General features: G+C 41.9%; 3 protein-coding genes across 4 annotated transcripts; all 3 read left to right on the forward strand.

Moving 5' to 3' along the window:
* Window positions 1-3,424: 3,424 nt before the first annotated feature.
* Window positions 3,425-7,608, forward strand: LOC143318200 (flavin-containing monooxygenase 5-like). The gene is made up of 9 exons (XM_076726267.1): window positions 3,425-3,562; window positions 3,918-4,106; window positions 4,453-4,618; window positions 4,799-4,941; window positions 5,477-5,673; window positions 6,263-6,398; window positions 6,541-6,760; window positions 6,999-7,071; window positions 7,209-7,608. Exons 1-9 carry the CDS (start codon window positions 3,431-3,433, stop codon window positions 7,606-7,608), a joined length of 1,656 nt encoding a protein of 551 aa, XP_076582382.1. The 5' UTR covers window positions 3,425-3,430.
* Window positions 7,609-9,219: 1,611 nt separating this feature from the next.
* Window positions 9,220-18,051, forward strand: LOC143318622 (flavin-containing monooxygenase 5-like). Of its 2 annotated transcripts, XM_076727056.1 has the most exons (11): window positions 9,282-9,319; window positions 10,190-10,215; window positions 10,375-10,515; window positions 10,609-10,797; window positions 11,094-11,259; window positions 13,076-13,218; window positions 15,179-15,375; window positions 16,198-16,345; window positions 16,460-16,667; window positions 16,772-16,844; window positions 16,953-18,051. In XM_076727056.1, exons 3-11 carry the CDS (start codon window positions 10,384-10,386, stop codon window positions 17,365-17,367), a joined length of 1,671 nt encoding a protein of 556 aa, XP_076583171.1. In that variant the 5' UTR covers window positions 9,282-9,319; window positions 10,190-10,215; window positions 10,375-10,383; the 3' UTR covers window positions 17,368-18,051. The 2 variants fall into 2 exon arrangements, with proteins under 2 accessions (XP_076583170.1, XP_076583171.1); XM_076727055.1 differs by lacking the exon at window positions 10,190-10,215 and having other exon boundaries at window positions 9,220-9,319.
* A 2,590-nt stretch (window positions 18,052-20,641) lies between these two features.
* On the forward strand, window positions 20,642-24,153 carry LOC143318623 (flavin-containing monooxygenase 5-like). Its single transcript, XM_076727057.1, has 9 exons — window positions 20,642-20,776; window positions 20,870-21,058; window positions 21,214-21,379; window positions 22,042-22,184; window positions 22,290-22,486; window positions 22,624-22,771; window positions 22,886-23,093; window positions 23,198-23,270; window positions 23,364-24,153. The coding sequence occupies exons 1-9, from the start codon at window positions 20,645-20,647 to the stop codon at window positions 23,770-23,772; spliced, it is 1,665 nt and encodes a 554-aa protein (XP_076583172.1). The 5' UTR covers window positions 20,642-20,644; the 3' UTR covers window positions 23,773-24,153.
* The last annotated feature ends 1,527 nt before the right edge of the window (window positions 24,154-25,680 follow it).

Genomic DNA, 25,680 nt, shown 5'->3' on the forward strand with positions numbered 1-25,680 from the left:
GTGTATTCAGAATGAATATTACATAAAGACTTTGTAGTTTGTCCTCAGAATAGACTGGAGACACATTTTAATGTATATTGTTTAAAAAAACATTTCTATCACTGCAAAAATGTCATTTAATCTCTGCTTTAATAAAGTGACATCATTGTAAGTGTTGTCCTGCTTTGAAAGGACTTAACTTTCTATCAGTGTAGCTCCTCCTTGCAGATTTGCATTCCATGTAAGTGTATGTATGTGTTGGGAAAATCATTTTGGAAGAGTAGAGCAAAATTTTATAACCCTATAAACAAGACCCTTCTACAAACACTGGATTTACTTTAACTTAACATAAAGAACATAAAGAGCTCGGATAATTATGAATTAGACTGGCATAAAAGTGAGGAAACCAGCTAAATTACTCCAAAGATGGCCTGTGAGCAAGAGGTGGTTCGAGCTCTTTTGAAGCTGCAAGTGGCGCTTAGCAAAACTTCAGAAAGCTCTGGATAAGAAAATAATACTTGCTGAGCTAGGTTTCAAAGCTGCAATGTGCATTTAAAAACAAAATAAATTGGAAACAGGTTTAAAGATGAAAAGTATATAGAAACTGTTATCAAAGCTGCACGGTCCACCAGTACTGTATGTTGACATGATAAGACAGCAGTAAGACTGAAACAGTGCTTCAAAGCTGCAAACGCTGTTAGAACAGAAACATCATGTGACCGCTGGGAGATCATGTGCCTGGGTTGAAAGTCTGCAGAGTGTCTGTTCCTCATTGTATTTTCACCTTGTTTTAAACGTGACAGGAGAAGAGTCTTGCTGAGGCGTTGTATACGTGTAGATAAATCATATAAATTCGGTGACCCTATTTCAGATGAATCTTGTCTAACATTTTGTAAATGAAATGCTGATTATTTCAGAATGAGAGAACATATATTTTCAGTTCGTACTGAGTTTGGAGGTTGCACTTTGTCTTCTGTTTTGCCATGTTTTGCATCATCTTGGTATTTATTAAACAGGGACCACTCACCACCATAATCACCCCAGTGACACTGTGACCCCCTGTGTCAGATCCTGTGTTACTTCTGTATGTATGAACAAAACATTATTAAACATTTATTAAACATCTGATTATATTGCATTTTCTAGTCATGCCGGTATTCTTTGATCACTCCAGAAATCATGATTAGACCAATAATTCACGTCCTTGGAAAGTTTCTGTTCAACTCATTTCCTCATGTCTTCGCTTGGTTTGAGGACCCACAGTGGATCAATCATCAATCTGCCCTGTCTGTATGCTAAACTCTGAGTTTTAGTCCATTCTGCATGTCTCCCTGTGAAGAAGAGGTAAGGCCGATGCATGTTCATGTAGGTGTTGGTATAGTTTGCACTTAGCTTGGCAAGATAAGATCTTCATGCATGTGCTTCTGTGTTAATGAGAGAGGCAGTGGTGGAATGTGATCTACATGTACTGAAATATTGTGCTTCAGAACAAATTATTGTATTTATCATGCAAAAACATTTTATGGATCCAGGTGCTCCAATGGGAAGATTTGCTGCTTTGTTTGTAGAATAATTTTCATTTATTTGTAATGAAAATTAACCTCAACTAACTACAACAGTAAACTCTTGAGTAATGCATGAGTAATGATAATCTAATGATATAATATTGTGTGTGTAGTTACAGGGAACACTTCTCTACATACTTCAAGCACATTTTCCTGAGTATTCTTGCATATTTTTCTAAATAACATATCAGTGTGAACAGCACAAATCACAAATCTGATCTTTTCTGATTTCGGAAACTTTAATATGTGGTCCTAAACCAGGTAAAGGTCTGATTCTTTTGCAATGCAACATCAGTGACCTCCATGTTTACTCCTGTAGGACATCTTTGTTATTGTTGTTGTGCATGGAGTCAGTTCAGGACTGTGACCAGTTATCACAGGAACATGACACTGGCCACAATGATGTGAACAGTCAAACCAAAACATAAAAAAAAAAAAAAAGAAATATGTAAAAAATGGATCTGAGTAATGAATCCGAATGGGCCTTCAGCGTGAATGAAAGCTTGGCAGAAAAGGTACAGATGGAACTGACTAATTGCTGGTATTGTTACAGCTGTGCAGACATGTCAGGCCCATTCAAGCTGGGGGTGCATGTGTCACCCAGATTTTTTATTTCTGCATTATTTTTAATATTTTTTTTTATTATTTTATGACTATTATTTCTATAATTCGCTTTTTTGATCATTTTATATTTTAAGTCAAATATATTATTCTAATTCTGGCATAGGTCAGACCGCAACAAGTCGCAACCCCCCTTTCCCTGTGTTTTGGTTTCTTCCAAAAGTTGCAGGGTGAAGTCGGTGTCCATCAGCACATACGCACTGTGGAAAGTCCACATAGCGGTGTTCTGTTGCGCATCACTTCTGGAGGAAATAAAGGCTCCGTCTTAACGGCGTGTCCCTGAAGTGGTTAGTAGAGCATCCGTGTGTGAACGTGAAGCGCGATTAGCTTTGCACGTTTAATTGCGTTTGAGAAATACGGACATCGTTTTAGTTTTTGCAAGATTGATTAGAGCCAGATGTTAGTGTCCATCACTCAGCTCGGCTGTTCCCCTGCAGTCGTGGCAGAGAGGACACAGGAAGTAAACATGGACAGAGTTGTGGATTCCTTTTGGGGTCGTGAAGACGTTAATGTGGGCCTGAAAATTACAGGTTATTTATACTTGGGACAGTAGTGCTGATGACCAATCCTATGTCCTATTATCTATGTTCTCTACATTCATTTGCATCCCAGATTTAGTCATTTGTATGTGAATTTATGCCCCTCAGACCTTTTGGGTGGAGCAGAAAAAGGTTTAGGAGCAGTGTAGAAGCTGGTGAAACGTTTTCAGTAAACATGAAAGCATGAATAACTGATGTGAAAATGTCTGAATGAATACACAGAATTCACCCTAAAATAAAGGGGAGCAACAAAAACTGATTGAAGTCTTAAAAGAATCACCGAAAAGTCTTTGATTATACATGTCAAATTGCAGGAAGTTGTGTTTTTGTTTGTTTTTTGTTTGTTTTCTCTGAGGAAGGACCCCCACGTCCCCAGCTCTAGTTATGCCTCCGCAGAAAATCGGCTTGCATGACGGCCCTGCAGCTGTGTAAAATTTCTTCTGCATAAACATCAGTTCAACTCAGTTCTGACAAAAGGGTATCGATGGAGCCATTGTTCCTTAAAATGAGATGAAACTTAAATCCAGTTTGGTGTTAATTCGTCTCAACCCTTGATTGACTCAAGCAACTTAAAAGGCCATCAATTATAAACAATTTGATCAGAACACAATGGGTGTGAAACTGCTTCACGTCCCACCACAAAAAAACACTCATTTCTTCTTCCTCCAGTTCTGACCTCTATCAGATCAGAGACCTCGCCGCTGTCACTCGTACGTCCGCTCCGACATGGTTCAGAAGGTGGCCGTGATCGGTGCAGGGACCTCTGGTCTCACCAGCATCAAGACCTGTTTGGATGAAGGTCTGGAGCCCACCTGTTTTGAGAGCGGCCATGACATTGGGGGTCTCTGGAGATTTAAGGTGAGGGACGATGCTTTTATATAAACACTTGTACATGACAAGCTCATATTTTCTCTTTACCATGCAGTCATACTTATTTGCTATGTTAACCCGTGTAGGAATACACATGTAAATCTGTCAGTAAATTAAGTTAAACATCCACAGATCTTATGTTGAAAGATTCCTGAAAACTGCCGGTGGTAGGCACTAAGCGTCACTGAACACCAAAACAACCAGACGCTAATCAGTTTCTTCCCACAAGCGGTCAACCTGATGAACAGTTAGTAAACAGTGTCACTTACCCTCTGACACCCAAACATCCACCGAATAATGAAAAATGTCTGCCGCTATCTGCGCTCCTGTCGTCTTTCTCCAGGAGAAGCCCGAGCTCGGACGTGCCAACATCTATCAGTCAGTGGTCATTAACAGCTCCAAAGAGATGATGGCCTTCAGTGACTTCCCTCCACCGGCTGAGCTCCCAAACAACCTGCACCACTCGGAGGTGCTGCTGTATATGCGCCTCTATGTTCAGGCTTTCAAACTGCTGCAACACATACGCTTCCAGGTTAGTGGCCTAAAGGTGATAATAAGCTCAGGTAGATTTTTTACATTGAGTAAAGCTTATAAACCTGCCCAACAGGTCTTTTTTTTTCAGGTTTTTGCATGATATTTAGACAATTAAGGGCAATGTATTCATGTTTTCAGATGTTCGTGTTTTTGTCATTGGAGGATTGTTTACATGAGAAACACAGCAGTGAAATATGCTTGTTTTTTTTCTGTTATTCTTATTGCTGCACACAAATACATAACAGTATGTTGAAAACCATTTATTAAATGTTTGCATACTGCTTATAAGGGCTAAATAGGGGATTGTGTGTGTGTGTGTGTGTGTGTGTGTGTGTGTGTCTCAGACTACTGTGGTCAGTGTGAGGCAGAGGACAGATTTTGCTGAGACAGGCCAGTGGGAGGTGGAGACAGAGAAGACAGAGGGTCAGAGGGAGACTCATGTTTTTGATGCAGTGCTGGTCTGTACTGGACACTTCACCCAACCTCACCTGCCCCTCGGAGACTTCCCAGGTACCTTAAGACTTCCTTTCATTTTTATTGGCCTCTTAATAAAATGGTCAGTAGTGCTGCACATGAGAAAAATTGTCTTTTCACTTTGACTCAGGTATTTCTTGCAATAGATCTCAATGAAATCTCATAATTGAACACAAGCTACAGATTCTGATTGTTCTTTAACAATTGTTGTTTCAGGTATTGAGAGCTTTGAAGGCAGATATTTCCACAGCTGGGATTACCGCAATGCTGAGGATCTACAGGGCAGAAGAGTGGTGGTGATCGGGATTGGGAACTCAGGCGGTGATATTGCTGTGGATATCAGTAGAGTTGCTGAGAAGGTACAAAACTAAACTGCAGTTCTGTACTTTTGTGTCCTTTTCATATAGAGCAGTGTTGCTTCCAAGCAGCAACCCCGGGGGATGAAAAACGGAAAAGTGCCAAAAACTGCAGTTCCCCAAATGGCCACCTGAGGCTGACTCCAAAAGCGAGTCAATCCCCATAGAACCGCATGTTACAATGCACAACTCTGCAGCAGAAATAAGCACGTTTACAGCCTGGTACAGAAAACAGTTTTGGTCTCTGTAGCTAATTTCTCCATTCATGACGACTATATGAGGGGTGATTTTTAATATAACTCACCCATTAAAATCACATTAAGGCTTAAAGTTATGCACATTTATGGGCATGGCCTCTATGAGTGACAGCTAGCCACTAGGTTCCAGCAACCATGACATGACAGAGACTATGTTCATGTTAAATACAGTCTACGGTTGCTTCCTGTTAAATAACTGCTGCTTTTGACTGTAATCTAATAATCCAAAAATCTGTTAAAGCTGGGATAGTTAACCGTCTATGTGCTGACCTGACCTGCAGGTGTACCTCAGTACCAGGAGCGGAGCGTGGGTGGTCAGCCGTGTAGGAGAGGGCGGGCTCCCAGCTGACCTTGTCGGGACTTCTCGAATGGATATGATGATCCAGAAGCTCTTCCCCTCGTGGATCAACAGAATGTTGGAGAAGAAGCTGAACGCAGCATTTGACCACAAACTCTATGGCCTGAAACCAAAACATGGGTAACAAGATCTTAATTCAGTTGTGTGGTCGACGTTTCAGTGAAGTGATTATTTTTAAGTACACAACTAAAAAGTTGACATCCTGTACTGCAATATGAAAGTGCTGGCAGAACATTCAACATGCTGATGATTTTGCTGTTTGTGAGACTTTTCAGAGCACTCAAAACGTACAGTTTGTCCTGCAGGTGGCAGCAGAGGAAAGCTTAGTGTTCAGAGTTTTTATATTTCTTCTGCACAGTTGCAACTACAATGCCTGAACACAACATGACTAATGCAGAGCATAGGATTTTCCTTTACGCAGAGGTCACTGAGCGCAGACTTTTCAGTCATCTTATATGGATTATCCAGTTTAAAGTTTTAGCTCTCATGCACTGCAGTTAAAAAAGACTGTATTCACATATAGTTTGTGCACCAGTGAAACATTTGGCCTGATGATGGTGCTAGAAGATACTGTAGATCACCTGGGTCCCAACTGTTCATAGTGCAGGTTTAAATGCCACAATAAAAAAAAAATGCATTTGTAATAAAGGAGCGTGAACGAGATAACATAACAACATAACACAACATAGCTCTGCGGCCTTTTTGGCAGTTTTTATGCACAGATCCCTGTTGTGAATGACGACCTGCCGGCTCGGATCATCTCGGGTCGGGTTCAGGTGAAACCAAATGTGAAGGAGTTCTGTGGGTCCAGTGTGGTGTTTGTCGATGGGAGCATTATAGACAAGGTGTGTATGCATCACTTCATGTCGAGAAATGTCTTGTTGTATTCAATACTGTGATATGGCACCATCCAGTTTTGGACTCTCCTTCCTTTTTCTGCACACAGAACTTTATCTTAAGTTTCACTTTTATGTGTGAGTCATTCAGGTGGATGTGGTGGTGTTTGCCACAGGGTACAACTACTGCTTCCCCTTCCTGCCCTCAGCTCTGCAGGATAAATGTGGTTACAGGCTGCGTCTCTACAAGCATGTGTTCCCTCCTGCACTGACCCGGCCCACGCTGGCAGTGGTGGGGTTCATCCACGGCCTCGGGGCTATCAACCCTCTGGCTGAGATGCAGGGCCGCTGGGCTACGAGAGTGTTTAAAGGTAAAGTACAACACCAAACCTAAGTTTTATGCACATGTGTGCCGACATCTTGAGAAAATATCCAGTTCAAAATGTCAAATATTCATGAGCAGTTCTCATAAAATCAGTCAGAGTCATGAAGTGTCAAGCAGAGCTGAGCTGTTGAAGAGAAACAGATCATTAGCGTTAAGGAAAGTGTTAAAAATCTGTTTTTCTGTGTATTTTAAGTCGCAGATTTTTTTTTTTGGTTTTCATGCAGGCTTACTGACCCTCCCCTCAGAAGAGACCATGATGAAGGAAATAGAGAAAGACACAGTAACAATGCATCAGAGGTAGGAAATAAGATGAATTGTAGAGTCAATTATTTTCATTATCGATTAAACTGCCTGTTATTTTCTCGATTAATCCTTTGGTCTATTAAACATCAGTGAGTAGTTGATTTTTTTTTTTTTTTGTTTCTGTCTGTAAGGTTTGCCTGCTCAGAACGTAACCCCATCCAGGTGGACTATGTCCCTTACCTGGACTCTCTGGCAAAGCAGGTGGGGGTCCGTCCAAACATACTGTGGCTCTTGCTGAAAGACCCCAGACTGGCACTGCAGGTTTTTCTGGGTCCCTGCACTCCTTATCAGTACCGCCTGACTGGGCCGGGCCAGTGGGCTGGAGCCCGTCAGGCCATTCTCACTCAGTGGGAGCGGGTGTTCCAGCCTTTCAGGACCAGAGTGGTACCAGAACCAGAGACCAGAACTTCCTCCAAACGGAGCGTCATGATGATTTTCTCAGGTGCAGCGTTACTGTGCTGCGTCTACTACAATAAACACCCTCTCTCCTCTTTCTTCTCTCCTCTGTCATTCTTCTGCTCTCCTCAGTAAGCTGCATGATTGTGAGCATGAATGATAACATGATGATACATGCAGGGAACCGTGAAGCTGCACACTACAGCACATTCTCTTTGTCAAAGTGCATGTTTTTACACTGTACTAATTTGGTCATTTGAATGAGGAATAAAGCTTTTAAAATGGTCTGTGCAGTGTTCTGAACATAGTCAATGCCTTTGCCTCCTGCTCTCTCTCTCTCTCGTAGCCTTCTTGGCAGCCACTGGAAGGTTTGCACAAACCACTTTGTCATGCTTACTGCTCTACATTTGATAAAATTCTGCACAATCAGACCTTGTTGACTAATTGTTGGGCTTCATGCTTGCAGGAGCCAGGCCTGATCTTGGCCTATAGAAGACAAGAGGCTCTATTGCACCATGTGTTTGCATAACAGTTAAGATATGATTGAGAGGTGACCTTCATTTTTCAGTAATGCATTTGGTTTGTCATGCTAAACAAAGAGGTCTTACACAAACCTGTCACAAAATGAACATGTTAATTAACATTTCTCATGCAAAGATAGCACAAGGAATTATCACACTGCACCATTTTAAAGACTTAGGTGTAAATTGTTGGTGTGTGTTTAATGTAAATACAGGGAAATGGCAATTTCATACTACTACTGAGAATTATTTTGTGTTCACAATGATTTACTATGACATCATTACAGAGGATAAGGGATGTCCTCTGCGTAAACATCATCATGGATTCTTGTATTGAATGAATAAATAAGTTGAAACTGTCCACACTGCATTTTGTTTATCAGCCTGTAGTTGTTTGTTCTTTCAGAAATGCCTTTATTGGCAGAGTATGTGTGCACGTACAAGACCTGACCTTGTTAGCTAACAGTAGAGACAAATGAAGAGTAGACGGGACTATTATTTACACACATATGTGAAAAGATAAGTGTATATGAACATATATATATGTGTGTGTGTGTGTGTGTGTGTGTGTGTGTGTGTGTGTAAAGCGCCATTGGCCAAAAGCATCTTTTTGAAGTTTCTTCAAGCTTCAAGCAAGAAATAGTGGATATAAATATGCATGAAGTGGATTATGTACAGTATGGTATTTAATAACTTTTCATGCTGTCTGCAGAACTAAAGGAATCACTGCGCTGGAAGACATCACACATCTTCTCACCTGAAAACCAGCAGATTGAGACACAAGCTTAAATTCAGATCTGGCTCCCTCAGCGTGTTTGGCACAGTTTATCAGAAGTCACCAAACTTTGAACATTTGGAACCATGAACCTCTGAATAAATCATTAATTCAAGAAGTTAAATCAGTTCTCCAGAAACAACCACAGCCTTTACCTTTATCTTGATAGCCAGACCTTTGATTTATCAAAGACTTCAGAGCAGAAAGTGAGAAACTTATGGATTACTGGCTCAAGGAATGAGGAGACTTCATGTATGTGTGTATGCATAATGCCAAATCTGAACATGACCTACAGTGGGCTGTGGCTGCCAGTGGGCTCTCTGACCTGCACACAACACTCATTCTCGCATCGACCCCTGACTGTGAACTGCAGCTCACGTTAAAGCCTTATCTTAGTGCCTTTCCACTGGTTAAGTAACGATGACGCTGCGGTAAATCAAGGGTCAGCTTAGGGGACTCATAAAGGCTCTCAGCCCTGCTGCATGTTACTCCGCCCTCTGCACAGTTGCATGCAGCACGAAAAAGCGTTTCCGGCTTCAGGTCACAGCAGGTAAGTAAATGCAAGATGCACAAAGTTGAATACCTTTGAGTGCGTCTAATGTTTGAGGACGCAACAGTTGCAGTTGAACATGTTAATATCGAGAGTTTGGCGTCAACGCCCGCGAGCCCGTTCTTTGGCTTGGATGGGTTTACTCTGGTAAATGGTACTATGGTTTACCATGCTTAACAGCTTGCTTAACATTTGCAATGTTAATACGCGACTTGGAGTCTCATATTGACTCGTGGTGAACTTTGCTTATGCTACGTGTGCGTGTGTGTGTGTGTGCGACGCAGATCCAAGATGGAGAGACATGTCCACACCAACAACAGCAGTTAAAAGAAAACGAGCGAGCGACGACTGTTCACAACAGAGGAGCCAAATGTGGCTCGTGTTTTAATACAGACATGTTCTTAAGTGGGGATACGGTATTTAGAAATATCCTAATGAACATGCTGAAGTAGGAAAAAACCCCGGAAAAGTCATGGCCAAGTTCCTGTTATGTCCACCTCCATGGATGCATCTGCTTATTTACGCATAATGGAGCTGCAACAGTTAATCAATTAGTTGTAACAAGTTTTAAGGAAAAATTATTTTGTTTTTTTTTTTCACTCCTCTGTGAGAGTTTGTGGACGGAACAAGACATTTGAAGATGTCATTTTTTGACATTTTATAAACCGAACAACCAATCAACTAATCAAGAAAATAATCAATGAAAATAAGGGTTAATTGCAGCCTTACACACAAAGCACTTTCAGATAGAGTCACATGTGACCGTATGAAGGAAATTATTTCATGGGCTCAGGAACACTTTGGAAAACCGTTGTCAGTAAACAGTTAGTTTGTAAATGACTGCATTCTGTTTCTATTCATGTTTTACAGAGTCCCAACTTATTTTTATTTAGTAGGTAAGAACTGCATAATAAGCACTGAAAGTAAGCACCAGTCAGTAACAAAAAAATTGTACCTTGACCAATTTTCTCTTTAATTATATTTGTAGCTCCTTGAATGTGTCTTCTTCTTCTCTTTTAAAGCGTTTTCATACATGTCTTTGTCTTCCCTGGCAGAGCTAAAATATGACTCGTCGTGTGGCTGTGATTGGAGGAGGCAGTTCAGGTCTGGCCTGTATCAAATGCTGTCTGGATGAGGGTCTGGAGCCTGTCTGCTTCGAAAGCAGCAATGACATTGGTGGTCTGTGGAGGTTTAAGGTGGGTCACACTGGGTGCAGGTTGGACTTTCTCTTACTCACACAATAAATTTACAAAGTTCGGATGAGTCTCACTTCCTGGCTGTCATTGCAGGAGAATCCAGAGCCAGACAGGGCCAGCATCTACCACTCTGTCATCATCAACACCTCCAAGGAGATGATGTGTTTCAGTGATTTTCCCATTCCTGCACACTACCCCAACTTCATGCACAACTCCCTGATCATGAACTACTTTCGGATGTATGCTGACAACTTCCAGCTCATCAAGCACATACGCTTCAATGTAAGGGTGCTTCACAAACTTCCCAATGATGCATAAACTTCAGCACAGTCTCAAATGTAAAATGTTACTTATTTTAGGATGATAGTTGAATGTGTAACCAGTAGATACAAATGTATAACACCTAGTTTAAATGTTTCTGCTACATGAAAAGATGCAACATTTTCACCTTAGCTTCATATTAAATGTTGCTTGGTTTAACACAACAGATGGTTGAATGTAGAGGAAATGCTTCAGATCCTGCTCATCTTAGCTTTCGTACTGTTATCAGCAAACTGTTATCTGTTTCTGCTTTTCAGACCAAAGTCTTGCAGGTGAAGCAAAGATCAGATTTCTCTCATTCGGGTCAGTGGGATGTTGAGACAGAGAACCAGGATGGCAAGAAGGAGAAACATGTTTTTGATGCTGTTATGATCTGCATTGGACATCACTGCCACCCCAACATGCCACTCCACGACTTCCCAGGTAGGCTGTAAAGATCCAGAATTCACCTTTGACACTCTACAAACAAGTTTCATAATGCTGTATCAACAGAAACCCAGAGAGAATAATGTTAATTTAATGTCTTCAACCTTAGGTTAGATTCAAATGTGATGGGAAATCTGGGAAAACCAGTCACATGTCGAAATTTTACCTTTTGGAGATTTTAATATCACCTAGAAGCTTATTTCAAGCTCTTTTCAAAGCTGTTTTCATTATTTTCATGTCTGGTTTGCCTCAAGTGTTATGATCACTCAAAGTCAGCTGATCAGCAGGATTTTTTTGGAGCACAATTTTGAGAAAAACAGGTTTAAAGACAAGGATTCTAAATCAGAAGACGACCAGCTCCCTCAAACTCTCTCCGTCTCTGAAGCTTTGACATCTCTCTCTGTGTGTATCTCGTAGCATCTGACTGAGGTGTCAAAATAATGTTTTGATGATTAGGGTGACCAGATGTCCCGCTTTGTGCGGGACAGTCACGCATTTCCATTACTGTTCACGCGTCCCACAAATTATGACGTTGTCGCGAATTGTTGCGGGAACGTCAATAATAATTCGCGACAACATCACAATTCTGGCGCAAAAACTCAAGCAGTTCAGCTATGTTTGATGGCTTGTGACCATCCATCTTCCTTCTGATCACATTCCAGAGGTTTTCAATAGGGTTCAGGTCTGGAGATTGGGCTGGCCATGACAGGGTCTTGATCTGGTGGGCCTTCATCCACACCCTGATTGACCTAGCTGTGTGGTATGGAGTATTGTCCTGCTGGAAAAACCAGTCCTCAGAGTTGGGGAACATTGTCAGAGCAGAAGGAAGCAAGTTTTCTTCCAGGATAACCTTGTACGTGGCTTGATTCATGCGTCCTTCGCAAAGATGAATCTTGCCCATTTTCAGCCTTGTGAATCACCCGCAGATCATCACTGATCCTCCACCAATTTTCACAGTGGGTGCAAGGTCTCCCTCTCCATGAGACGACCAGGTGTTGGGCAAAGCTGAAAGTTGGACTCATCAGAGAAGATGACCTTACTCCAGTCCTCTATGGTCCAATCCTTATGGTCTTTTGCAAACCTCAGTCTGGCTCTTCTTTGCTTCTCATTGATGAAGGGCTTTTTTCTCACTTTACACGACTTGAGCCCTGCCCCTAGAAGCCTGGTTCGAACCGTTCTCACCGTGCACTTCCCCCCTTGCTGCCATTTGCCAGAGTTGTTTTTGCCCTCTGCTGGTCTGTAGCTTAGTTGTCCCCAATGTCTGCTACTTGACATTGTTCTTATGAACCACCATCTTAGATATTTTAAGGATGGAAGCAACCTGACGCTCACTGTATCCCTCTGCCAGTAAAGCCAGAATTGAACCCTTCTATTCCTCACTCAGTTGGCATGGTCAATAGTTATTTTTTGATTCCAATTACTTTTGAGGTACTATTAGCACTGTTTTTGCCATCTAGCTGCTCCGATTGCAAGAGGATAGTGATGACCACAGCAGTGGTTTTTATACTTTTCCTCGTTAAATAAGATTCAGGTGATCACCTAATCAGCACCTCATTAAGTAGAATAAGGTGTGCTTGTATTGGAATTCAACAGACACTGGAATGGAATGGCTGTCATACGTGTAGAGATGCTGATTTCAGAAAAATTTGCAGTGGTCTCTTAATTTTTTCCATAGCTATCTCCCACTTTCCCAATACCAATCTGTCAAAAAAGCCTCCTTGCAGCAGAAGCATAGAAACATTTGTTTGTTTAATGTAAATAGCTTTGGACAAAAAGACAGAAATGTAATTCAGTCATAAATCTCTCCTCTCAGGCATTGACACTTTCACGGGAAAGTACTTCCACAGCCGAGACTACAAGACTCCTGAGGAGTGGAGGAATAAAAAGGCTGTAGTGATTGGAATAGGAAACTCTGGAGGAGACCTCGCAGTGGAACTGAGCAGAGTCACCAAGCAGGTTTGGATGAGATGGTTGCATATGGATAGTGTCTGACAATGTACTCCTTCACAGAGGATCCAGAGGGTTAAATACCTTGAGCAGTCAGACGGTCAAGCAATGTGTAAAACAAACCCACAGTTCAGACAAAACCCAGATCATTTGGAAGTGAAGCAGACGATAAAAAATGTTTCGTAGGAGAAAAAAGAGTTTATTAGGAGGTCACCTGGTCTGGATGCTGTTGGTGGGTTTCCTGAACCATTCCTTCAATCTCCCAGGTGAGCACTGCGACAACCCGATCAACAGGTAGTCACATCAGGCTCAGAATCGGGAGAACTAGCGGGAGAGGGTGTCGGGTTTGGTGGTCTAGGTCTGTAAGTGAGAGTGAAATTGAATCTGCTGAAGAATAGAGCCCATCTGGCTTTTCGGGAGTTGAGTCTCTTAGCTGACTTGATGTACGACAGGTTCTTATGATCAGTACAGACAACGAATGCCTGCTCAGCTCCCTCCAGCCAGTGACTCCACTTCTCTAAAAGCCAGTTTAACAGTCAACAACTCCTGGTTGCCCACATCGTAGTTGCGCTCTGCAGGAGAGACGACAAGAAAAAAAGGCATAAGGGTGCAAGTGGTTCTCTGGACCCGCATGTTGAGACAGGACAGCCCCCACCCCAGTATCTGAAGCATCCACCTCAACAATGAATTGTCTATTCAGATCTTGCTGCACAAGCACCGGAGCTGAGTTGAAAAGCTCCTTCAGCTTGTTGAACACCTTGTCCGCCTCAGCTGACCAGTTAAACTTCACCTTAGAAGTTTAGCTGGTCAGTTAGCTTAGTCAATGGTGTGGCAATCTTACTGTAGTTCCAAACTAACCACTGATAGAAGTTTGTGAACTCCACTGCAACTTCTTTCAGGTCTCCAGGACAAGCCACCGCTCCACTGCCCTCACCTTCTCTTGGGCAGCTTGAAGGCTACATGAACAAAACCAAGGAATGACAGACTTGGCATGGAACTCACATTTCCCAGCCTTTACAAGTAGTTTATTCTCCAGCAATCTGGCAAGCACCTGTCAGACATGGGATTTGTGTTCCTCAGCTGAACTAGAAAAAATTAGTATGTCATCCAGGTAGACAAAAGCAAATCTGTTCAAGAAATCCCTGAGAACATCGTTAATGAGGGCCTGGAAGACGGCTGGGGCATTGGTGAGCCCAAAAGGCATTACCAGGTATTCAAAATGTCCTGAGGGGGTGTTGAATCATTAATCATAAGGTTGGTGAGGTGGGAGAGAGAGAGCATGTTCCTTACTGAACACCTCACAGAGGTCATGATAAGCAGGGGGAACACTGGAGAGGTCTGGAGGTTCAGTAGAGGTGGTTAGTGAGTCGGATGGCGAGGCTGACCAGTACCGACAGTTTGGCAGGCTCATCACGAGGTGGCTAACTCATCCTTGAGCTGTTCATTGAGCCCCCAGATGAACACACCCTGTAGCGCTGTTTCATGCCAGCCACCATCGGCTGCCAGAGTCCAAAAATCCATGGAATACTCAGCCACCAAGCGGGGTCCCTGTTTGAGGCTCAGTAGATGACTGGAAGCATTTTCAGCATGATTAGGGTGGTCGAAAACCATCTTTAACCTCTTTTCAAAGTGAGCCGCCATGTGCTGGCTGGACATAAAGCTTGGAGTAATTGTTCATGTTGTCTGAGGAGAGCACCCTGACCAGAGATGGCCTTCATAACTGGACCAGCTGAGTCCATGGTGACCAGTTCAATCTGTTAGGCTTCGCCTATTCATTTTTATTGGACTCACCAATGAAAAAAAAGAACAGATGACAGACCTGCAGAAATAATGTGAAATAATGTCCAAACTAAATCCAGATAAAACCCCTTATTTGGAGTCCACCTTATAAATGCTACATATTACACTTTTAAATAAAAATATCTGTCATACCAGAATAGTGACTGATGACAATGTCTCCTCTTCCCAGCTTTACCTCAGCACTCGAAGAGGAGCCTGGATTCTGAACCGAGTCGGCGATGCTGGGTTTCCACTTGATTTGGCTTTTAACAGGGTGTTGAATTTTTTCCGGGAACTCCTTCCCTTTAATGTCTTCTGTGGCCTAGCTGAGAGTCGCCTCAACCAAAGATTTGACCATGCCCTGTACAATCTTCAGCCAAAGCACAGGTACAGTATTTGTATGTGTTTTTTAAAGTATTGCATAGGTTGACTAGTTTTTAGACGAGAGGATGTTTTTGCAGACTCTCTAAAACTGTTATGTCAACACTTAAATCCAGACGAAGATGTCTCAACAACTGTGTGCCAGAATAGCTGTGACATTCACTGTAGATATTCATGGTCCACAGACAATGGATCTGAACAGCTGTGCTGCCACCTTTTCCTTTCAAAGGCCAACCAGGCCTTAAATTAGACTTTTTGAAGAGTAAGTACACTTTGTGCTATTTTTGTCACCTTCAAGTATACTTAAGTCTACTCAAGTAGTCCTTGAGTACCACTTGAGTAATACTTGAGTGTCCCTGAAGTGTAAATAGTTTGGTAAATTGGCACAACTTTTTACAAACTGCACTGAAGTACACCAGTGAAAATCACAATCCATGAGCATTGAAAACGTACTTGCTGTTCAATTCTATTATATCACCAGTGTGCTGGAAGTATACTTAAATATGCTTGAAATGAAGTGAGATTGAAGTACACTTGATGTACATGTGTAAAATGTGAACAAATTTAGGCAAAACACTGAAGTTGACGCGTAATGCAGCTCCAAAAAGCAAAACTCAAAGCACAATTATCCCCTCAACAGAAGTAAGACAAAGAATGAAAAGAGGAGTAAAAACCAATGAATGGCTATACAGCTCCACTGTGAGCATGTTCATTCTGTGAACGTCATTCATGCTGCCTTAGACGTTTGGTCTTGTTTTGATTAAAATGTCATTCATCAAATGTATTCATCAACTTGCAGTGAGATAATAGTATGAATGTAAATCCCAGGTTGTTAAGCCAACATCCCACAGTGAACGATGAGCTTCCCAACCGCATCCTGTCTGGAACAGTTCAGGTGAAACCCAACATCCGCAGATTTCAGGGCTCCAGTGTGGAGTTTGATGACGGGAGTGTAGTGGAGGATGTTGACCTGGTGGTACGTTATTTTTGTATTCACACTCACCTTCTCACACTAACAGTCTCTCTGTTCTACACTTTCAGAGACTGTTGGTCGGTCACATGTCACTGAGATGAGTCCTCTGTCTTGCAGGTGTTTGCCACAGGTTACAGGTTTTCCTTTCCTTTCCTGTCCTCAAATGTGGTGTCTGCATCTGAGAACAAAGCATCTCTGTACAAGTATGTGTTTCCTCCTGAGTTGGACCGCCCCACTCTGGCTATCATTGGTTTAGTGCAGCCTCTGGGGGCCATTATGCCCATCTCTGAGATGCAGGCCAGATGGGCCACACGCGTCTTTAAAGGTGATGCAGTTTCTGTAAAAACACAATCCGCCATTTTCTCATCGCTCAGTCCTTTTATTTTGAAGATGGTGAACCACTGTGTCATGATGTCTCCTCTCAAACAGGCTGCATCAAACTTCCCTCAGAGACTGCCATGCTGAAAGATGTCAAATACAAGCAGGAGACAATGGCTAAAAGGTATTGGAGTGGGTGTACTGAATTTTGTGGTTACTTATATATATTTTGAATCTGAAAAGTACCAAATCTTGTTGTCCATGACATGTTAAACTCAGGTTATTTTTTCAGGTATGTCACCAGTCAGAGACACACCATCCAAGTTGACTATGTCAGCTACATGGATGAGATAGCAGATCTGGTCGGGGTTCGACCCAGCATCCCGAGGCTGCTGCTGACCGATCCCAGGGTGGGGCTGAACGTGATGCTCGGCCCCTGCACGCCGTACCAGTATCGTCTCAGAGGGCCAGGAAAGTGGGCTGGAGCCCGTCAGGCCATCCTCACTCAGTGGGAGAGAATAGCTCGGCCCATGCAGACCAGACCCTGTGATGAGCCTCAGCACAAGAGATCGTTTATGTGGCCTCTGATTGTGTCCACTGCCGCTGTGGGCTTGGCTGCATACGTTAACAAGAACAACCTCCCAGCTTTCGTACAAGATCCCAATGCACTGCTGGACAACATAAAGGCATACCTGCCTGCACAGTGATGTGCACTTCATGCTTTTTCCTTTTCAGCTGTCATTGCTCTTTTTACTCTGCAGTTCATGTATGCAGTTTCTACACTGTACTACCCCTATCTCTGAAATGGACATTAAGATGCGTTAGCCAATGATTGTTATACCATGTTAACAAGTTTTTACTCAACATTTCACAAATGTGATTGTTAGGACCCTGATCTTGGATCTCTAATTTCTCACAAAGCTATATTCTCGTACCGGTTGTTGAATAACTGTTAATCTGCAGCTTTAATTCTTCTGTTCATACTTGTTCACTCTCCATATGTGTACTGTCTTTCTTTCTTGCTGTCTTGTGATCATATGACTTCAAGGATCTCTCCAATTCATTTTTCCCACCATAGGCTGTATTTCCAGACAGCGTATATCACAATGACTACATCCCTTGTGTTTATGCTTTTATGTTGTTTGTAATTTGTATTGAATGCGGAATATAAAGGGAAAAAAAATACAATGTGAACAAAAACATATCAGGGAAAATCACTAATGACACTTTTAAAATATTTGTTATGGCTTTGTTTGCAACACTAGAACATGAAGTTAACGATAGCTGAGAGGCCTTCTCTGTTGTAATTGTTTCCTCATTTTATAAATTTATATGTAACTTGCATCATCCTGTTGCTCTCTACAGTACCTAATAAAAATGGATTACTGTGGATCATTTTGCCTGTTACATTGCTGCCTGGAGAGTATCCAAAGACATTTAAAGATCATAAGGAAATTATGTTTACATATCACATTACCCTCGGAGTGTTCAGGTTAAGCACATCTTGCCATGGGAAAACAGAGTCGTGTAACCAGTCAGCCAACGATTTTTGTAAGTGCGTGGCTCTGTTTCATGACCCCCAAGATCACCTTCGAGGAATGACATGCAGTTATCATCCTCAAATGCGCGCATCAGAGTAAGAGGCTGAAAAAAGCCTTTGTACGGGACCTGTGGATGTGCAGTACCTCAGATTACAGCTGAAAGAGCACAGTGCCTATTTCAAACAGGAGCGACATATAAATGAAGTAAAGACAATTGTTTTTTATGACATGATGTGTGATCATAATGTGTTACCTGAAAGTCTTTGGTGCTTAGACTCTGCAGGGAGATTTGGTAACCGACAGACATTGCCCTGTGGTGGTGCCTGATGAGCATGATGAAGCTGAGGATGAGCGAAGACTGGGCGGTGATGGTGGGGTGGAGGGGTTCGCATAGTGGCAGCATGAAAGAACTGAGGCAGAAAAAGATTTATATTTTAAAAGACAGCAGCCAGATGATAAACTAAGGGTTAAGGTGTGTCGCTCTGCTATTGGATAGACGTCAACAGCTGATGAGAGCAGCTGATGTGTTAATTGACAGCCCAAGACTACAGCAAAGAGATGATGAGTGAGGGTGCATGAGAGCGCCAATAAATTAGAGAGCTAGAACTTCATTATTTCTTCAACTGCTGTTTTCACCTGTGCAACAGGTAAGTGGTTTGCAAGATTATGCGGAAAGATACGAAATTGGATTTGGTTGACTTGGGTTTTAATGTTTTCATGTGGGTGAAACAAAAGAATGTTGAGTTTCGTCGGTTTAAAATGATTTTAATGAATGAGCGTTTTCTGGTTTTCTGTCCTGAAGTGGGTACTCCAAAAACAACTAACCCGAAAAACAATTCTGACACATCTTTTCCTGTAATTTTTTTTTTTTTTTTTTAGCTCTTTTTGCTATTTCTCCATTGTGCCAGCTCTCATCCGCAGCGTGCACTCACCTCGCTGGTGCGCGCACATTCAAAGCTTGTAATGCATTTTGTTTTTAAAGTTGAACATCAAAGTCAATTTTAAGAAATCTGCAGGAGTAAAAATGTTGGAAACCAGACCATAATAACCAGGTTCATCAGCGATGACAGATGGACTGCAGCGGGTGAAATCATTTTTCGTCCTCACTGATGTGTGTTGGGACGTTTCGACTGTTGTCCTGGAACGCGCCTCGAAGAGTATGAGATGAGACAACGACGCTCTTGATCCCCGGATTGACTGATCTGACACGCTCAGGTCGTACAGCGGCATCTAGCGGCCACAATCCTTTACAGCAGCTTCAACACTGCATCACTGTGTGACTTTGGTGAATCCGTCCTGTTTGTGACACCCAGAGTCCCTCATCACCCCCGAAACCCACCGGACTACTGCTCATCCTCACCGTCATCAGCATCATGATCACATGATCCACACTTGAAGGGATTATGTGAAGTACTCAGGGTAGTAGCAAACTGTATGGGGATTATTTAAGGAGGGGAATCTGGAATAAGCCAATAATGCTCATCAGTAAATACAAAACTAAATGTCACTGCTTCACAATCAGACATCACAAACACACAAAGGCAACAGTAAAAAACCTTCTCCCCCTTAGAAAATGTGATCATGTGCGATGTGAAGCCGTTAAGTTATCTTATCTTGGTCGGCTGTAGTCTGCGTATTTATATTTCTGGGGTAATAATGCTTAAATGTTTATTGTGCAAGCTACAGGTTAGCTTTCATTTAGATTACTGCTTTGTTAGGATAACTTTTATACCTCCCTCACACACTGAGTCATGGATGTCATCACTGTTATATGGTAATTATATCATGGCTAACATCCAATCAGATTACTTTATTTGAGCTACGTGTTTAATGCTTGACCTCATCAGCTTCATTGACTTTTGTAAATATCTGCTTATTCTGAATTTGATGCACATTTCAAACAAGTTGGGACAGGAGCAACTAAAGACTGGGAAAGATGTGGAGCGCTCCAAAAACACCTGTTTGGATCATTCCACAGGTAAACAGGTTGATTGGTAACAGGTGATAGTATCGTGATTGTGTATGAAAGGGGCCTCCTGGAAAGGCTCAGTCGTTTACGAGGATGGAGCGAGGTTCACCACTTTGTGAACACATGATTGTATAAAGGAGATTATTACATGGGCTCAGGAACACTTTGGAAAACCGTTGTCAGTACACACAGTTGGTTTTTGAATGACTGCATTCTGTTTGTATTCATGTCCTGCGCAGAGTCCCAACTTCTTTTTAACTGTCGTTGTATGATGAGGTATGTGGAATTATAGTAGGTAAGAACTCTATAATAAACACTGAAAGCAGGTAACAGATCCACAGTCAGCAACAGGAGGAAAAATGTAACTTGACCAATTTTCTCTTTAATTATATTTGTAGCTCCTTGAATGTGTCTTCTTCTTCTCTTTTAAAGTGTTTTCATACATGTCTTTGTCTTCCCTGGCAGAGCTAAAATATGACTCGTCGTGTGGCTGTGATTGGAGGAGGCAGTTCAGGTCTGGCCTGTATCAAATGCTGTCTGGATGAGGGTCTGGAGCCTGTCTGCTTCGAAAGCAGCGATGACATTGGTGGTCTGTGGAGGTTTAAGGTGGGTCACACTGGGTGCAGGTTGGACTTTCTCTTACTCACACAATAAATTTACAAAGTTCGGATGAGTCTCACTTCCTGGCTGTTGTTGCAGGAGAATCCAGAGCCAGACAGGGCCAGCATCTACCACTCTGTCATCATCAACACCTCCAAGGAGATGATGTGTTTCAGTGATTTTCCCATTCCTGCACACTACCCCAACTTCATGCACAACTCCCTGATCATGGACTACTTTCGGATGTATGCTGACAACTTCCAGCTCATCAAGCACATACGCTTCAATGTAAGGGTGCTTCACAAACTTCCCGATGATGCATAAACTTCAGCACAGTCTCAAATGTAAAATGTTACTTATTTGAGGATGATAGTTGATTGTGTAACCAGTAGATGCAAATGTATAACACCTAGTTTAAATGTTCCTGCATTTCTGTTGTTCAGACCAAAGTCTTGCAGGTGAAGCAAAGATCAGATTTCTCTCATTCGGGTCAGTGGGATGTTGAGACAGAGAACCAGGATGGCAAGAAGGAGGAACACGTTTTTGATGCTGTCATGATCTGCACTGGACATCACTGCCACCCCCACATGCCACTCCACGACTTCCCAGGTATCACTGACATGTTGTAAATACCCTTCAGCTTATTCAAGGGCATTTTATGCGACAGAGGATGAGAAGAAAATTATGAGTCCACTGTGAAGCTGACATAGTTTCATTATAAATGTGCATGAGAGATCTAAACTACATCACAGACAGAAAGTGAAAACAGGCTGATGCAAAAACTGTCCCAAGAATCAGGTCAGAAGTCCAGATCCCTCAGTTGTGAACCACTATACAGTGTTATCATTTATTTATTACAGGCTGTGCAGAGACATGCCAATGCGGACAGATAAAACTGATCTGGGGTCATTCATTCGTGTCCTCTCTGCTACTATGTGGGCAAATGTGTCTATTGTCAACACTCTGATGTGTTTTATACATAACGTTACTGATGAGTGTCTAAATCAATCAATGCTTGAGATTTTTGTTGTCTTTGAATGTCTTTTGTTTGATTTTGAAAAATGATTTATGACATCTTGTTGAAAGCACAGCACAGGATTAGATGGATTTTTCTTTTTATTTACTTGAATAAATCATCTTTGCAGAAGAAGCTTAGAGACATTTGTTTATTCTAAATGGTTTTGCATTAAAAAAAATGTCTGCCAAAGGAAAATTATTTAATAATAAAATAGAATGCATTTTGTTTCACTTTCATAAATCTGTCCTCTCAGGCATTGACACTTTCAAGGGAAAATACTTCCACAGTCGAGACTACAAGACTCCTGAGGAGTGGAGGAATAAAAAGGCTGTAGTGATTGGATTAGGAAACTCTGGAGGAGACATCGCAGCGGAACTGAGCAGAGTCACCAAGCAGGTTGGACAGTTATGGATCATCAGGCACACACAATAAGACTGTGATTTCTCAACCTTAAACAAGTGTTGTCATGATGATTTGCTTCTTGTATCACATAATTTACAGGTATATCTAAGCACTCGGAGTGGATCCTGGGTCCAAAATCGAGTTTCCACCAAAGGTCTTCCCCACGATGTTCTCTACAACAGGGTATCGGTCTTTCTGCACCAAGTCCTTCCCTTTGGATTTAACTGCAGTCTGTCAGAGCGAAAGGTCAACCAAAGATTTGATCACAGTCTGTACCACTTGAAGCCAAAGCACAGGTATTCCAGCAACAGCACAGCTTAGTTAAAATGTGGTTAACTAAGCTGTGCTTAGTTACAATGGCTTTTGTACTCTAAATGTGTTTTATGACTGACATGCTTGCAATAGTAGTTACTGGTGTGAATGTAAATCCCAGGTTTTTCAGCCAACATCCCACACTGAACGATGAGCTTCCCAACCGCATCCTGTCCGGAACACTTCAGGTGAAACCCAACATCCGCAGATTTCAGGGCTCCAGTGTGGAGTTTGATGACGGGAGTGTAGTGGAGGATGTTGACCTGGTGGTACGTTATTTTTGTATTCACACTCACCCTCTCACACTAGCAGTCTCTCTGTTCTACACTTTCAGAGACTGTTGGTCGGTCACATGTCACTGAGATGAGTCCTCTGTCTTGTAGGTGTTTGCCACAGGTTACACGTTTTCCTTTCCTTTCCTGTCCTCATATGTGGTGTCTGTATCTGAGAACAAAGCATCTCTGTACAAGTATGTGTTTCCTCCTGAGTTGGACCGCCCCACTCTGGCTATCATTGGTTTAGTGCAGCCTCTGGGGGCCATTATGCCCATCTCTGAGATGCAGGCCAGATGGGCCACACGCGTCTTTAAAGGTGATGCAGTTTCTGTAAAAACACAATCCGCCATTTTCTCATCACTCAGTCTTTTTATTTTGAAGATGGTGAACCACTGTGTCATAATGTCTCCTCTCAAACAGGCTGCATCAAACTTCCCTCAGCGACTGCCATGCTGAAAGATGTCAAATACAAGCAGGAGGCAATGGCTAAAACGTACTGGATACTGGTATTTTGTGGTATATTTTGAATCTGAAAAGTACCAAATCTTGTTGTCCATGACATGTTAAACTCAGGTTATTTTTTCAGGTATATCACCAGTCAGAGACACACCATCCAAGTTGTCTATGCCATCTACATGCATGAGATAGCAGACCTGATCGGGGCTCGACCCAGCATCCCGAGGCTGCTGCTGACCGATCCCAGGGTGGGGCTGAATGTGTTGCTCGGCCCCTGCACACCATACCAGTATCGTCTCAGAGGGCCAGGAAAGTGGGCTGGAGCCCGTCAGGCCATCCTCACTCAGTGGGAGAGAATAGCTTGGCCCATGCAGACCAGACCCTGTGATGAGCCTCAGTACAAGAGATCGTTTATGTGGCCTCTGATTGTGTCCACTGCTGCTGTGGGCTTGGCTGCATGCGTCAACAACCTCCCAGCTTTCGTACAAGATCCCACTGCACTGCTGGACAACATAAAGGCATACCTGCCTGCACAGTGATGCACAGTTAATCTTCAGTTCATATCTGATGTGATTATGACCATATAATATATAGCTGAGTTGCTGGTAAGGACATTGTGCTTACAATAATTAACATAAATAGCATTAGTTGCATGTAATCAAAATAGATACATAAATGTTGAAAGTACACAAAAGCCTATTAAGTGGTCCATGTTATTAATTCAGAAACATATTAATTCTTAATAAGTTAATGCACAGGCAAGTAACAACATTTTAATGTTCCTACTGGTCGATGTCCATACTTGTAAAGTGTTTGGTGATTCAAACTAAAGTGATCATATGTCCTAAGTTTACATGTAAAATCTTGTCTCTAATTTCACATTAATGTCAGACAAATAAATAATAAAAGACATACTCAAGTAAAATTGTACTCAAGCACAGTATTTCAGCAAGTATGCATTACTTTGCACCTATAGCTGTTTGTATTACATTGCTCCATTTCCACGCTGGATAATGTGCATTGGTCAATGATGCCACCTAATGGCAGCTTCAGGATCCAGCTGAAGCTTGATCTGAAGAAGAAGAAGAAGAAGAAGAAGAAGAAGAAGAAGAAGAAGAAGAAGAAGAAGAAGAAGAAGAAGAAGAAGAAAAAACCGATACTCTATAGTACTTTGTGTCCCACTGCATCATACTGGGATCATGTGATTAAGGATCCCCCTCTGAAATCTCATTGAATCAGATGTAGTCGGGATAGTTGAGTGTGAGTTTTCTTTTGAAAAGTGATGGCACAATTGTGCAGTAAAATAAAACTGAAGAATCAAGGCATTAAATTAAAAAGATAAAATAAAATAAATCAGCAATGCTAGTGAATATGGAGCAGGGAAAATTCTATCTATTATTTTCTGAATTTTGTTATACTGTATATACCTGAAATTAGAAACGATATGAGCAGAGCAGCAGAGACACTGACACAGCATGTGATATTCAAAGGGACTTTTTATGTTTTTAAAAATCAAGAGTAAAAACTCTTCAGTGGATTCACTTTTAGCTGGACTTTGAATGGACTTCAAACTGACCGCGGCTCGTGAACCACCGGCAGACCCCGGAAGAAGAACCGTCCACGCGTGACTCCTTAACATTTGGGTTGCCAGGTTTGCGGACACTTATGGTAATTTGAGGGATGTAAACGAATTTGACAAATTTGAGAGTATATGTAGTTCATTCGGCTGTATTTTAATGGTTACACACTTCAGCACAGTTGTATCCTGTGAATGTAACGGTCCAATATGTAGACCCATTAAATTAGATTACAGTTACCACTCACAAAAATAGTCAAGACGACTTTAGCAGAAGCATATATTGACTTTAACACGACAACCAGCTTTATGTACTACAGCCTCCTTTTAATTGATTTAGGCATACTCCTAAACCATGAAGCTACCATTAGCTCGTTCATGCTAGAAGATTTGCCAAATATTATTGCAGCCAACATCACAGTATTTTTTCATAGTATAACGCAATATTCATGTCTCAATCGATAATATGTACAGAAATGTCTTCTTATGAAATCACAAAGTGAATGTGACTTTAGTTGCAGCTTAGTTACTGTTTGTCTTAATAGCCTGCTCTTTTACTAGGCTACGGAATATAACTATTATTATTCAGCCTACCACGGATTATGTTTTACTCTAATCCTATGATAAATGTTAGCGATCCACCACAAATGTAACACCATTTAAGCATTACAGAGAAAATATCATTTTGGCTTGATGGAGTCAAATATCTGAACATTTATATACCACTATCAAAGTGCAGATCTAGAGTTTCAATGCCATTAATGTCAACAGGTAAGAACTGTCCTGCTTTTTGTAAAGTAGCCTGAAGTCCAGGTGGCTGACCCTTCTCTGACCGACTGATGTTTAAGGTGACAGATGTGCGATTGAGCAC

This window comes from Chaetodon auriga, chromosome 3 (assembly GCF_051107435.1).
Source record: "Chaetodon auriga isolate fChaAug3 chromosome 3, fChaAug3.hap1, whole genome shotgun sequence".
Taxonomy (NCBI): Eukaryota; Metazoa; Chordata; class Actinopteri; order Chaetodontiformes; family Chaetodontidae; genus Chaetodon; species Chaetodon auriga.